The 14,541-nt window shown below is 63.7% G+C and overlaps 1 protein-coding gene across 1 annotated transcript in view; it reads right to left on the reverse strand.

The window, feature by feature from the left end:
* LOC139240459 (uncharacterized) overlaps positions 1 to 9,478 on the reverse strand; it is a 22,731-nt gene extending 13,253 nt beyond the window's left edge. The window contains exon 1 of the mRNA XM_070868994.1: positions 9,215 to 9,478. Within this exon, the coding sequence (XP_070725095.1) occupies positions 9,215 to 9,471 (257 nt within the window). The 5' untranslated portion in view covers positions 9,472 to 9,478. The remainder of the gene's footprint in view (positions 1 to 9,214) is intronic.
* Positions 9,479 to 14,541: the final 5,063 nt, after the last annotated feature.

The raw sequence follows: 14,541 nt of genomic DNA on the forward strand, positions 1-14,541 counted from the left end.
CCAGTCATTCACTCCCCCACTCACTCCCTCCTCCCCCAGGCCCTCACTTACTCCCCCAGTCCCTCCCTCACTCACTCCCCCAGTCCCTCCCTCACTCACTCCCCCAGTCCCTCCCTCACTCACTCCCCCAGTCACTCACTCCCCCAGTCCCTCACTCACTCCCCCAGTCCCTCACTCACTCCCTCACTCCCCCAGTCCCCCAGTCCCCCAATCCCTCACTCACTCCCTCACTCCCCCAGTCCCTCACTCACTCCCTCACTCCCCCATTCCCTCACTCACTCCCTCACTCCCCCAGTCCCTCACTCACTCCCTCACTCCCCCAGTCCCTCACTCCCCCAGTCCCTCACTCCCCCAGTCCCTCACTCCCCAGTCCCTCACTCCCTCCCTCAGTCACTCACTCCCCCAGTCCCTCACTCACTCCCTCACTCCCCCAGTCCCTCACTCACTCACCCAGTCCCTCACTCACTCCCCCAGTCCCTCACTCACTCCCCCAGTCCCTCACTCACTCCCCCAGTCCCTCACTCACTCCCCCAGTCACTCCCCCACTCCCCCAGTCACTCCCCCACTCCCTCACTCACTCCCCCACTCCCTCACTCCCCCACTCCCTCACTCCCCCACTCCCTCACTCCCCCAGTCCCTCACTCCCCCAGTCCCTCACTCACCCAGTCCCTCACTCACCCAGTCCCTCACTCACCCAGTCCCTCACTCACCCAGTCCCTCACTCACCCAGTCCCTCACTCACCCAGTCCCTCACTCACCCAGTCCCTCACTCACCCAGTCCCTCACTCACCCAGTCCCTCACTCACCCAGTCCCTCACTCACCCAGTCCCTCACTCACCCAGTCCCTCACTCACCCAGTCCCTCACTCACCCAGTCCCTCACTCACCCAGTCCCTCACTCACCCAGTCCCTCACTCACCCAGTCCCTCACTCACCCAGTCCCTCACTCACCCAGTCCCTCACTCACCCAGTCCCTCACTCACCCAGTCCCTCACTCACCCAGTCCCTCACTCACCCAGTCCCTCACTCACCCAGTCACTCACTCACCCAGTCACTCACTCACCCAGTCACTCACTCACCCAGTCACTCACTCACCCAGTCACTCACTCACCCAGTCACTCCCTCACCCAGTCACTCCCTCACTCCCCCAGTCCCTCACTCCCCCACTCACTTACTCACTCACTCCCCCAGTCCCTCACTCACTCCCCCAGTCCCTCACTCACTCCCCCAGTCCCTCACTCACTCCCCCAGTCCCTCACTCACTCCCCCAGTCCCTCACTCACTCCCCCAGTCCCTCACTCACTCCCCCAGTCCCTCACTCACTCCCCCAGTCCCTCACTCACTCCCCCAGTCCCTCACTCACTCCCCCAGTCCCTCACTCACTCCCCCAGTCCCTCACTCACTCCCCCAGTCCCTCACTCACTCCCCCAGTCCCTCACTCACTCCCCCAGTCCCTCACTCACTCCCCCAGTCCCTCACTCACTCCCTCACTCCCCCAGTCCCTCACTCACTCCCTCACTCACTCCCCCAGTCCCTCACTCCCCCAGTCCCTCACTCACTCACTCCCCCAGTCCCTCACTCACTCACCCAGTCCCTCACTCACTCACCCAGTCCCTCACTCACTCACCCAGTCCCTCACTCACTCACCCAGTCCCTCACTCACTCACCCAGTCCCTCACTCACTCACCCAGTCCCTCCCTGTCCCTCACTCACTCCCTCACTCACTCCCTCACTCCCTCACTCACTCCCAGTCCCTCACTCACTCCCCCAGTCCCTCCCTCACTCCCCCAGTCCCTCCCTCACTCCCCCAGTCCCTCCCTCACTCCCCCAGTCCCTCCCTCACTCCCCCAGTCCCTCCCTCACTCCCTCCCCCAGTCCCTCACTCACTCCCTGTCCCTCACTCACTCACTCCCCCAGTCACTCACTCCCTCACTCCCCCAGTCACTCATTCCCTCACTCCCTCACTCCCCCAGTCCCTCACTCCCCCAGTCATTCCCTCACTCCCCCAGTCCCTCACTCCCCCACTCACTCACTCCCCCGGTCCCTCCCTCACTCACTCCCCCAGTCCCTCACTCACTCCCCCAGTCCCTCCCTCACTCCCCCAGTCCCTCCCTCACTCCCCCAGTCCCTCCCTCACTCCCCCAGTCCCTCCCTCACTCCCCCAGTCCCTCCCTCACTCCCCCAGTCCCTCACTCACTCCCCCAGTCCCTCACTCCCCCAGTCCCTCACTCACTCCCCCAGTCCCTCACTCACTCACTCCCCCAGTCCCTCACTCACTCACCCAGTCCCTCACTCACTCACCCAGTCCCTCACTCACTCACTCACCCAGTCCCTCACTCACTCACTCACCCAGTCCCTCACTCACTCCCAGTCCCTCACTCACTCCCCCAGTCCCTCACTCACTCGCCCAGTCCCTCACTCACTCACCCAGTCCCTCACTCACTCACCCAGTCCCTCCCTCACTCCCTCACTCCCTCACTCCCTCACTCCCAGTCACTCACTCCCAGTCCCTCACTCACTCCCAGTCCCTCACTCACTCCCAGTCCCTCACTCACTCCCAGTCCCTCACTCACTCCCAGTCCCTCACTCACTCCCCACTCCCTCCCTCACTCCCCCAGTCCCTCACTCACTCCCCCAGTCCCTCACTCACTCCCCCAGTCCCTCACTCACTCCCCCAGTCCCTCACTCACTCCCCCAGTCCCTCACTCACTCCCCCAGTCCCTCACTCACTCCCTCAGTCACTCCCTCTCTGTCACTCACTCCCTCACTCCCCCAGTCCCTCACTCACTCCCCCAGTCCCTCCCTCACTCCCTCAGTCCCTCCCCCAGTCCCTCCCTCACTCCCCCAGTCCCTCCCTCACTCCCCCAGTCCCTCCCTCACTCACCCAGTCCCTCCCTCACTCACCCAGTCCCTCCCTCACTCACCCAGTCCCTCCCTCACTCACCCAGTCCCTCCCTCACTCACCCAGTCCCTCCCTCACTCACCCAGTCCCTCACTCACTCACCCAGTCCCTCACTCACTCACCCAGTCCCTCACTCACTCACCCAGTCCCTCACTCACTCACCCAGTCCCTCACTCACTCACCCAGTCCCTCACTCACTCACCCAGTCCCTCACTCCCTCACTCCCCCAGTCCCTCACTCCCTCCCCCAGTCCCTCACTCCCTCCCCCAGTCCCTCACTCCCTCCCCCAGTCCCTCACTCCCTCCCCCAGTCCCTCACTCCCTCCCCCAGTCCCTCACTCCCTCCCCCAGTCCCTCACTCCCTCCCCCAGTCCCTGTCCCTCACTCCCTCCCCCAGTCCCTCACTCCCTCCCCCAGTCCCTCACTCCCTCCCCCAGTCCCTCACTCCCTCCCCCAGTCCCTCACTCCCTCCCCCAGTCCCTCCCTCACACCCCCAGTCCCTCACTCACACCCCCAGTCCCTCACTCACACCCCCAGTCCCTCACTCACTCACCCAGTCCCTCACTCACTCACCCAGTCCCTCACTCACTCACCCAGTCCCTCACTCACTCCCTCAGTCCCTCACTCACTCCCTCTCTGTCACTCACTCCCTCACTCCCCCAGTCCCTCACTCACTCCCCCAGTCCCTCACTCCCTCCCCCAGTCCCTCACTCCCTCCCCCAGTCCCTCACTCCCTCCCCAGTCCCTCCCTCACACCCCCAGTCCCTCCCTCACACCCTCCCTTACTCACTCCCTCCCTCACTCACCCAGTCCCTCACTCCCTCCCCCAGTCCCTCACTCCCTCCCCCAGTCCCTCACTCACTCCCTCCCTCCCCCAGTCCCTCACTCACTCCCTCCCTCCCCCAGTCCCTCACTCACTCCCTCCCTCCCCCAGTCCCTCACTCACTCCCTCCCCCAGTCCCTCACTCACTCCCTCCCCCAGTCCCTCACTCACTCCCTCCCCCAGTCCCTCACTCACTCCCTCCCCCAGTCCCTCACTCACTCCCTCCCCCAGTCCCTCACTCACTCCCTCCCCCAGTCCCTCACTCACTCCCTCCCCCAGTCCCTCACTCACTCCCTCCCCCAGTCCCTCACTCACTCCCTCCCCCAGTCCCTCACTCACTCCCTCCCCAGTCCCTCACTCACTCCCTCCCCCAGTCCCTCACTCACTCCCTCCCCCAGTCCCTCACTCACTCCCTCCCCCAGTCCCTCACTCACTCCCTCCCCCAGTCCCTCACTCACTCCCTCCCCCAGTCCCTCACTCACTCCCTCCCCCAGTCCCTCACTCACTCCCTCCCCCAGTCCCTCACTCACTCCCTCCCCCAGTCCCTCACTCACTCCCTCCCCCAGTCCCTCACTCACTCCCTCCCCCAGTCCCTCACTCACTCCCTCCCCCAGTCCCTCACTCACTCCCTCCCCCAGTCCCTCACTCACTCCTTCCCCCAGTCCCTCACTCACTCCCTCCCCCAGTCCCTCACTCACTCCCTCCCCCAGTCCCTCCCTCACTCTCCCAGTCCCTCACTCACTCCCTCCCTCACTCCCCCAGTCCCTCACCCAGTCCCTCACACTCCCCCAGTCCCTCCCTCACTCCCCCAGTCCCTCCCTCCCTCACTCCCCCAGTCCCTCCCTCCCTCACTCCCCCAGTCACTCACTCACTCCCCCAGTCACTCACTCACTCCCCCAGTCACTCACTCACTCCCCTAGTCACTCACTCCCCCAGTCACTCACTCACTCCCTCCCTCACTCACTCCCTCCCTCACTCACCCAGTCCCTCACTCACCCAGTCCCTCACTCACTCCCCCAGTCCCTCACTCACTCCCCCAGTCCCTCACTCACTCCCCCAGTCCCTCACTCACTCCCCCAGTCCCTCACTCACCCAGTCCCTCACTCACTCCCCCAGTCCCTCACTCACTCCCCCAGTCCCTCACTCACCCAGTCCCTCACTCACTCACCCAGTCCCTCACTCACCCAGTCCCTCACTCACTCCCCCAGTCACTCCCTCCCCCAGTCACTCCCTCCCCCAGTCCCTCAGTCCCTCACTCACTCCTTCCCCCATTCCCTCACTCACTCCCTCCCCCAGTCCCTCACTCACTCCCTCCCCCAGTCCCTCACTCACTCCCCCAGTCCCTCACTCACTCCCTCACTCCCTCCCTCACTCCCTCCCTCACTCACCCAGTCCCTCACTCACTCCCTCCCTCACTCTCCCAGTCCCTCACTCACTCCCTCCCTCACTCCCCCAGTCCCTCCCTCACTCCCCCAGTCCCTCCCTCCCTCACTCCTCCAGTCACTCACTCACTCCCCCAGTCACTCACTCACTCCCCCAGTCCCTCCCCCAATCCCTCCCTCACTCCCTCCCTCCCTCACTCACTCCCCCAGTCCCTCACTCACTCCCCCAGTCCCTCACTCACTCCCCCAGTCCCTCACTCCCCCAGTCCCTCACTCCCCCAGTCCCTCACTCACTCCCCCAGTCCCCCACTCACTCCCTCACTCCCCCAGTCCCTCACTCACTCACCCAGTCACTCACTCACTCCCCCAGTCCCTCACCCACCCAGTCCCTCCCCCAGTCACTCCCTCCCCCAGTCCCTCACTCCCCCAGTCCCTCACTCTCCCTCCCCCAGTCCCTCACTCACTCCCTCCCCCAGTCCCTCACTCACTCCCTCCCCCAGTCCCTCACTCACTCCCCCCCTCACTCACTCCCCCCCTCACTCACTCCCCCCCTCCCTCCCTCACTCACCCAGTCCCTCACTCACTCCCTCCCTCACTCTCCCAGTCCCTCACTCACTCCCTCCCTCACTCCCCCAGTCCCTCCCTCACTCCCCCAGTCCCTCCCTCCCCCAGTCCCTCCCTCCCTCACTCCCCCAGTCCCTCACTCACTCCCCCAGTCCCTCACTCACTCCCCCAGTCCCTCACTCACTCCCCCAGTCCCTCACTCACTCCCCCAGTCCCTCACTCACTCCCCCAGTCCCTCACTCACTCCCCCAGTCCCTCACTCACTCACTCCCCCAGTCCCTCACTCACTCACTCCCCCAGTCCCTCACTCACTCACTCCCCCAGTCCCTCACTCCCCCAGTCCCTCACTCACTCACCCAGTCACTGACTCACTCACCCAGTCCCTCACTCACCCAGTCCCTCACTCACTCCCCCAGTCACTCCCTCCCCCAGTCCCTCAGTCCCTCACTCCCCCAGTCCCTCACTCCCCCAGTCCCTCACTCACTCCCTCCCCCAGTCCCTCACTCACTCCCTCCCCCAGTCCCTCACTCACTCCCTCCCCCAGTCCCTCACTCACTCCCTCCCCCAGTCCCTCACTCACTCCCTCCCCCAGTCCCTCACTCACTCCCTCCCCCAGTCCCTCACTCACTCCCTCACTCCCTCCCTCACTCCCCCCCTCACTCCCCCAGTCCCTCACTCACTCACCCAGTCCCTCACTCACTCACCCAGTCCCTCACACTCCCCCAGTCACTCCCCCAGTCCCTCCCTCCCTCACTCCTCCAGTCACTCACTCACTCACTCACTCCCTCCCCCGGTCCCTCACTCACTCCCTCCCCCGGTCCCTCACTCACTCCCTCCCCCGGTCCCTCACTCACTCCCTCCCCCGGTCCCTCACTCACTCCCTCCCCCGGTCCCTCACTCACTCCCTCCCCCGGTCCCTCACTCACTCCCTCCCCCGGTCCCTCACTCCCTCCCTCCCCCGGTCCCTCACTCCCTCCCTCCCCCGGTCCCTCACTCACTCCCTCCCCCAGTCCCTCCTCCCTCCCCCACTCACTCCCTCCCTCCCCCACTCACTCCCTCCCTCCCCCACTCACTCCCTCCCTCCCCCACTCTCTCCCTCCCTCCCCCACTCACTCCCTCCCTCCCCCACTCACTCCCTCCCTCCCCCACTCACTCCCTCCCTCCCCCACTCACTCCCTCCCTCCCCCACTCACTCCCTCCCTCCCCCACCACTCCCTCCCTCCCCCACTCACTCCCTCCCTCCCCCACTCACTCCCTCCCTCCCCCACTCACTCCCTCCCTCCCCCACTCACTCCCTCCCTCCCCCACTCACTCCCTCCCTCCCCCACTCACTCCCTCCCTCCCCCACTCACTCCCTCCCTCCCCCACTCACTCCCTCCCTCCCCCACTCACTCCCTCCCTCCCCCACTCACTCACTCCCTCCCTCCCCCACTCACTCACTCCCTCCCTCACTCACTCACTCCCTCCCCCACTCACTCACTCACTCCCTCCCCCACTCACTCACTCACTCCCTCCCCCACTCACTCACTCCCTCCCTCCCCCACTCCCTCCCTCCCCACTCACTCCCTCCCCCACTCACTCCCTCCCCCACTCACTCCCTCCCCCACTCACTCCCTCCCCCACTCACTCCCTCCCCCACTCACTCCCTCCCCCACTCACTCCCTCCCCCACTCACTCCCTCCCCCACTCACTCCCTCCCCCACTCACTCCCTCCCCCACTCACTCCCTCCCCCACTCACTCCCTCCCCCACTCACTCCCTCCCCCACTCACTCCCTCCCCCACTCACTCCCTCCCCCACTCACTCCCTCCCCCACTCACTCCTCCCCACTCACTCCCTCCCCCACTCACTCCCTCCCCCACTCACCCCTCCCCCACTCACTCCCTCCCCCACTCACTCCCTCCCCCACTCACTCCCTCCCCCACTCACTCCCTCCCCCACTCACTCCCTCCCCACTCACTCCCTCCCCCACTCACTCCCTCCCCCACTCACTCCCTCCCCCACTCACTCCCTCCCCCACTCACTCCCTCCCCCACTCACTCCCTCCCCCACTCACTCCCTCCCCCACTCACTCCCTCCCCCACTCCTCCCCCACTCACTCCCTCCCCCACTCCCTCCCCCAGTCCCTCACTCACTCCCTCCCCCAGTCCCTCACTCACTCCCTCCCCCAGTCCCTCACTCACTCCCTCCCCCAGTCCCTCACTCACTCCCTCCCCCAGTCCCTCACTCACTCCCTCCCCCCAGTCCCTCACTCACTCCCTCCCCCAGTCCCTCACTCACTCCCTCCCCCAGTCCCTCACTCACTCCCTCCCCCAGTCCCTCACTCACTCCCTCCCCCAGTCCCTCACTCCTCCTCCCTCCCCCAGTCCCTCACTCACTCCTCCCCCAGTCCCTCACTCACTCCCCAGTCCCTCCATCACTCACTCCCCCAGTCCCTCCATCACTCACTCCCCCAGTCCCTCCATCACTCACTCCCCCAGTCCCTCCATCACTCACTCCCCCAGTCCCTCCATCACTCACTCCCCCAGTCCCTCCCTCACTCACTCCCCCAGTCCCTCACTCACTTCCCCAGTCCCTCCCCAGTCTCTCACTCACTCCCTCACTCCCCCAGTCCCTCACTCATTCCCTTACTCACTCACTCCCTCCCTCCCTCCCCAGTCCCTCACTCCCTCCCTCCCTCCCCCAGTCCCTCACTCCCTCCCTCCCTCCCCCAGTCCCTCACTCCCTCCCTCCCTCCCCCAGTCCCTCACTCACTCCCTCCCTCCCTCCCCCAGTCCCTCCCTCACTCCCCCAGTCTCTCCCTCACTCACTCACTCCCCCAGTCCCTCCCTCCCTCACTCCCCCAGTCCCTCCCTCCCTCACTCCCCCAGTCCCTCCCTCACTCCCCCAGTCCCTCCCTCACTCCCCCAGTCCCTCACTCCCTCCCTCCCTCCCCAGTCCCTCCCTCACTCCCCCAGTCCCTCACTCCCCCAGTCCCTCCCTCACTCCCCCAGTCCCTCCCTCACTCACTCACTCCCCCCCTCACTCCCCCAGTCCCTCACTCCCCAGTCCCTCACTCACTCCCCCCCCTCACTCCCCCAGTCCCTCACTCACCCAGTCCCTCCCTCACTCACTCCCCCCCTCACTCCCCCAGTCCCCTCACTCCCCCAGTCCCTCACTCACTCCCTCACTCACTCACTCCCCCAGTCCCTCCCTCACTCACTCCCCCCCCTCACTCCCCCAGTCCTCACTCACCCAGTCCCTCCCTCACTCACTCCCCCCCCTCACTCCCCCAGTCCCTCACTCCCCCAGTCCCTCACTCACCCAGTCCCTCCCTCACTCACTCCCCCCCCTCACTCCCCCAGTCCCTCACTCCCCCAGTCCCTCACTCACTCCCTCACTCACTCACTCACTCCCCCAGTCCCTCCCTCACTCACTCCCCCCCCTCACTCCCCCAGTCCCTCACTCACCCAGTCCCTCCCTCCCTCACTCATTCCCTCACTCCCCCACTCCCTCCCTCACTCACTCCCCCCCCTCACTCCCCCAGTCCCTCACTCCCTCACTCACCTCTCCAGGTGGCACAGCGCCAGCTCCAGCGCCAGCCTCCGCCGCCGCTCGCCCTCCTGCAGCTGCCCGCAGCCCGGGCCCTGTTCCGCCCGCCGCAGCGCCCGGGCCCAGCACGGCGCGGCCCCGGGGCTCAGGGCCCGCTCCCGCAGTCTCTGCAACTGCTGCCGGCCGTGCTCGGCCAGGTCCCGCTCCCCGGCCCCGGCCGCGGCCCCCAGCGCCGCCCACACCGCCAGCAGCAGCAGCACCAGGCCCGCCATCGCCGCTCAAAGCGCCCGCCGCCGGCCCGGGCCCGCTCATTGGTTGCCCGGCGCGTCAATCATTGCTGCTCCCGCCCCCATCCCCGCTCCTCATTGGCTGCTCCGCACGTCAACACGTTCAACCGCTGCACCGGCCCACTCTCTATTTCTCATTGGCTGGACTAGCGCCCTGCTGATTGGCTATTCTGCACGTCAATCATTCTCAACTGCAGCAACCCGCCCCGGTCTCCGCACCTCATTGGATGCCCGCCGGCCCGGCCCGCGTTGTGCCCGCCCCTCGTCAGTCAATTTAAACTTCTGTTCCCGCCCCCCTCTGCTCTGCTCATTGGCTGCATACTGATTGGACGAGAGCTTGTCGATCACGCTCCTGTTTCTTCCGCCCCCTCTCTCCTCATTGGCTGACTGGTGTGACGAAAGCCTTCCCATTGGTCACCGTGAATGTCAATTGCACTCGAGGGTTGAGCCCGCCCCCTTCGCCTCTCCTCATTGGCTGCGCTCGGAGCGCCACTCTCTGCCCATTGGTTTAAGGAACGTCAATCAGCGCCCATCGGTAGCCCGCCCACCTCCCTCCCATTGATTGGCTGGCTGGTCAGCGCAGGGAGCTCACCATTGGCTGCGGGAACTGTCCATCACAGCCTGGTGCTGAGCCCGCCCCTTCCCCATCTTGGACGACAGCAACAACAACAACAACTTGTATTCATATAGCACCTTCAATGAGTTGAAGCGTCCCAAGGTGCTTCACAGGGTTATTTACGATAAATGTTTGACGTCGAGCCGCAGACATAAAAATTCTGGCAGGACACTGGGTCAAAGAAGTTGGTTTTCATCCTCATCATCATCGCGGGCAGTCCCTCGGGATCGAGGAAGACTTGCTCCCACTCTTAACACGAGTCCTCACGTGGCTGAACAGTCCAATACGGGAACCACAGTCCCTGTCACAGGTGGGACAGACAGTGGTTGAGGGAAGGGGAGGGTGGGACTGGTTTGCCGCACGCTCCTTCCGCTGCCTGCGCTTGGTTTCTGCACGCTCTCGGCGACGAGACTCGAGGTGCTCAGCGCCCCTCCCGGATGCACTTCCTCCACTGAGGGCGGACTGGTCTTTGGGCCCAGGGACTCCCAGGTGTCGGTGGGGATGTTGCACTTTATCAGGGAGGCTTTGAGGGTGGTCCCCTGTAACGTTTCCTCTGCCCACCTTTGGCTCGTTTGCCCGTGAAGGAGTTCCGAGTAGAGCGCTTGCTTTGGGGAGTCTCGTGTCGGGGGACATGCGGACAATGTGGCCCCGCCCAGCGGAGCTGGTCGAGTGTGGTCAGTGCTTCGATGCTGGGGATGTTGGCCTGGTGAGGACGCTAACGTTGGTGCGTCTGTCCTCCCGGGGGATTTGCAGGATCTTGCGGAGACAGCGTTGGTGGTATTTCTCCAGCGACTTGAGGTGTCTACTGTACATGGTCCGTGTCTCTGAGCCACACAGGAGGGCGGGTATGACTACAGCCCTGTAGACCATGAGCTGGGTGGTGGATTTGAGGGCCCGGTCTTCAAACACTCTGTGCCTCAGGCAGCCGAAGGCTGCACTGGCGCACTGGAGGCGGTGTTGGACCTCGTCGCCGATGTCTGCCCTTGCTGATAGTAGGCTCCCGAGGTATGGGAAATGGTCCACGTTGTCCAGGGCCACGCCGTGGATCTTGATAACCGGGGGGGGGGGGGACAGTGCTGTGTGGCGGGGTCAGGTTTGCAGAGGACCTTTGTCTTACAGATGTTTAGCGTAAGGCCCATGCTTCCATATGCCTCGGTGAAGGTGTTGACGATGGCTTCAAGTTCAGCCTTTGAGTGTGAACAGACGCAGGCGTCGTCCGCCTACTGGAGGCGACAAAGGTTGCCATTGTTTCTATAGTTTAGTTCCACTCCAGCAGGTAGCTTGTTGCGAGTGAGATGGGACATTCCAGTAAGGAAGATCGAGAAGAGCGTTGGTGCGATGGCGCGGCCCTGCTTGACCCCAGTCCGGACGGGAGTGTTTTGAAGGAGGAAAGAGAGGAGGGGAGGTTGAGGCAGGGAGTTCCAGAGCTTGGGCCCAGGCAACAGAAGGCACGGCCACCGATGGTGGAGCGATTATAATCAGCGATGCTCAAGGGGGCAGAATTAGAGGAGTGTAGACATCTCGGGGAGTTGAGAGGCTGAAGGAGGTTACAGAGATAGGGAGGGGTGTAGTGGCTGGAGGGGGTTACAGAGATAGGGAGGCGATTAGAGAGATAGGGAGGGGCGAGGAACACGGAGGGATTTGAAAACAAGGATGAGAATTTTGAAATCGAGGTGTTGCTTAACCGGGAGCCAATGTAGGTCGGCGAACACAGGGGGTGATGGGTGAGTGGGACTCGGTGCGAGTTAGGACACGGGGTCAGTGAGCACAGGGGGTGAGGGGTGAGTGGGACTCGGTGCGAGTTAGGACACGGGGCAGTGAGCACAGGGGGTGATGGGTGAGCGGGACTCGGTGCGAGTTAGGACACGGGGCAGCGAGCACAGGGGGTGATGGGTGAGTGGGACTCGGTGCGAGTTAGGACACGGGGCAGTGAGCACAGGGGGTGATGGGTGAGCGGGACTCAGTGCGAGTTAGGACACGGGACAGTGAGCACAGGGGGTGATGGGTGAGCGGGACTCGGTGCGAGTTAGGACACGGGGCAGTGAGCACAGGGGGTGATGGGTGAGTGGGACTCGATGCGAGTTAGGACACGGGGGCAGCGAGCACAGGAGGTGATGGGTGAGTGGGACTCGGTGCGAGTTAGGACATGGGTCAGCGAGCACAGGGGGAGATGGGTGAGCGGGACTCGGTGTGAGTTAGGACACGGGGCAGTGAGCACAGGGGGTGATGGGTGAGTGGGACTCGGTGCGAGTTAGGACACGGGTCAGTGAGCACATGAGGTGATGGGTGAGTGGGACTCGGTGCGAGTTAGGACATGGGTCAGCGAGCACAGGGGGAGATGGGTGAGTGGGTCTCGGTGTGAGTTAGGACACGGGGTCAGCGAGCACAGGGGGTGATGGGTGAGCGGGACTCGGTGCGAGTTAGGACACGGGGCAGCGAGCACAGGGGGTGATGGGTGAGCGGGACTCGGTGCGAGTTAGGACACGGGGCAGCGAGCACAGGGGGTGATGGGTGAGCGGGACTCGGTGCGAGTTAGGACACGGGGCAGCGAGCACAGGGGGTGATGGGTGAGCGGGACTCGGTGCGAGTTAGGACACGGGGCAGTGAGCACAGGGGGTGATGGGTGAGTGGGACTCGGTGCGAGTTAGGACACGGGGCAGTGAGCACAGCGGGTGATGGGTGAGTGGGACTCGGTGCGAGTTAGGACACGGGGCAGTGAGCACAGCGGGTGATGGGTGAGCGGGACTCGGTGCAAGTTAGGACATGGGGGCAGCCGAGTTTTGGATCACCTCTAGTTTATGAAGGGTACGATGTGAGAGCCCAGCCAGGAGTGCGTTGGGACAGCCAAGTTTCATGGTAACACGCCCTACAACCCCTCCCCCGCACAACCCCCCGAGATGTCTGCACTCCTCTAATTCTGCCCTCCTGACCATCCCTGATTATAATCGCTCCACCATCGGTGGCCGTGCCTTCTGTTGCCTGGACCCCAAGCTCTGGAACTCCCTCCCTAAACCTCTCCGCCTCTCTCTCTCCTCCTTTAAGACGCTCCTTAAAACCCACCTCTGTGACCCAGCTTTTGGTCACCTGCGCTAATTTCTACTTATGTGGCTCGGTGTTAAATTTATCTGTTTTGTCTTCTAACACTGCTGTGAAACGTCTTGGAATGTTCTACTACATTAAAGGCGCAATATAAATACAAGTTTTTATACAACTATCATCCCTCATGATCTAGATTATGTAGCAAAGGCGGGTAAATGGAGTTAAGATACAGATCGCCCACCAGCTCACTGAAGGGCGGGAGAGGCTTGAGTGGGCTGAATGGCCTCCTCCTGTCCCGATGCCAGAGTGGCCAAGAGAAAGACAAGGTGGGGTTTGGTTTCTGAACTGGTGCTAGTCGAGTAGCTCGAATATCACAAGAGCCACTGCCATTCGGATCCCGAGAAGTGTCCGTGCCTGTGGGAGAAGAATGTCAGAGAGGGTATTCTTTGCACCAACAACTTGCATTTATAAAGCGCCTTTCACGACCACCGGACGTCCCAAAGCGCTTTTGGAGTGTTGTCGCTGTTGTAATGTGAGAAACGCCAATTTGTGCACAGCAAGCTCCCACACACAGCCATGTGATAAATGACCCAGATCATCTGCTTTTTTTGTTGTATTGATTGAGGAATAAATATCGGCCCCAGGACACCGGGAAGAACTCCCCCTGCTCTTCTTCCGATAGTAGCCCTGGGATCTTTTACATCCACCCGAGAGGGCAGACGGGGCCTCGGTTTAATGTCTCATCCCGAAAGACGGCCCCTCCGACAACGCGGCAGTCCCTCAGTACTGCCCCTCATACAGTGCATCGTTCCCTTAGTACCAACCTTCCGACAGTGCAGCGCTCCCTCAGTACCGCCCCTCCAACAGTACGGTGCACCCTCAGTACTGCCCCTCCGACAGTGCGGGGCTCCCTCAGTACCGCCCCTTCGACAGTGCAGCGCTCCCTCAGTACTGCCCCTCCGACAGTGCGGGGCTCCCTCAGTACCGCCCCTCCGACAGTGCGGCGCTCCCTCAGTACCGTCCCTCCGACAGTGCGGCGCTCCCTCAGTACCGCCCCTCCAACAGTACGGCTCTCCCTCAGTACCGCCCCTCCGACAGTGCGGCGCTCCCTCAGTACTGCCCCTCCGACAGTGCGGCACTCCCTCAGTACTGCCCCTCCGACAGTGCGGTGTTCCCTCAGTACCGCCCCTCCGATAGTGCGGCGCTCCCTCAGTACTGCCCCTCCGACAGTGCGGCGCTCCCTCAGTACTGCCCCTCCGACAGTGCGGCGCTCCCTCAGTACTGCCCCTCCGATAGTGCGGCGCTCCCTCAGTACTGCCCCTCCGACAGCGCAGTGCGGCGCTCCCTCAGTACTGCCCCTCCGACAGTGCGGCGCTCCCTCAGTACTGCCCCTCCGATAG

The sequence above is a fragment of the Pristiophorus japonicus genome, chromosome 32 (genome assembly GCF_044704955.1).
Source record: "Pristiophorus japonicus isolate sPriJap1 chromosome 32, sPriJap1.hap1, whole genome shotgun sequence".
Taxonomy (NCBI): domain Eukaryota; kingdom Metazoa; phylum Chordata; class Chondrichthyes; family Pristiophoridae; genus Pristiophorus; species Pristiophorus japonicus.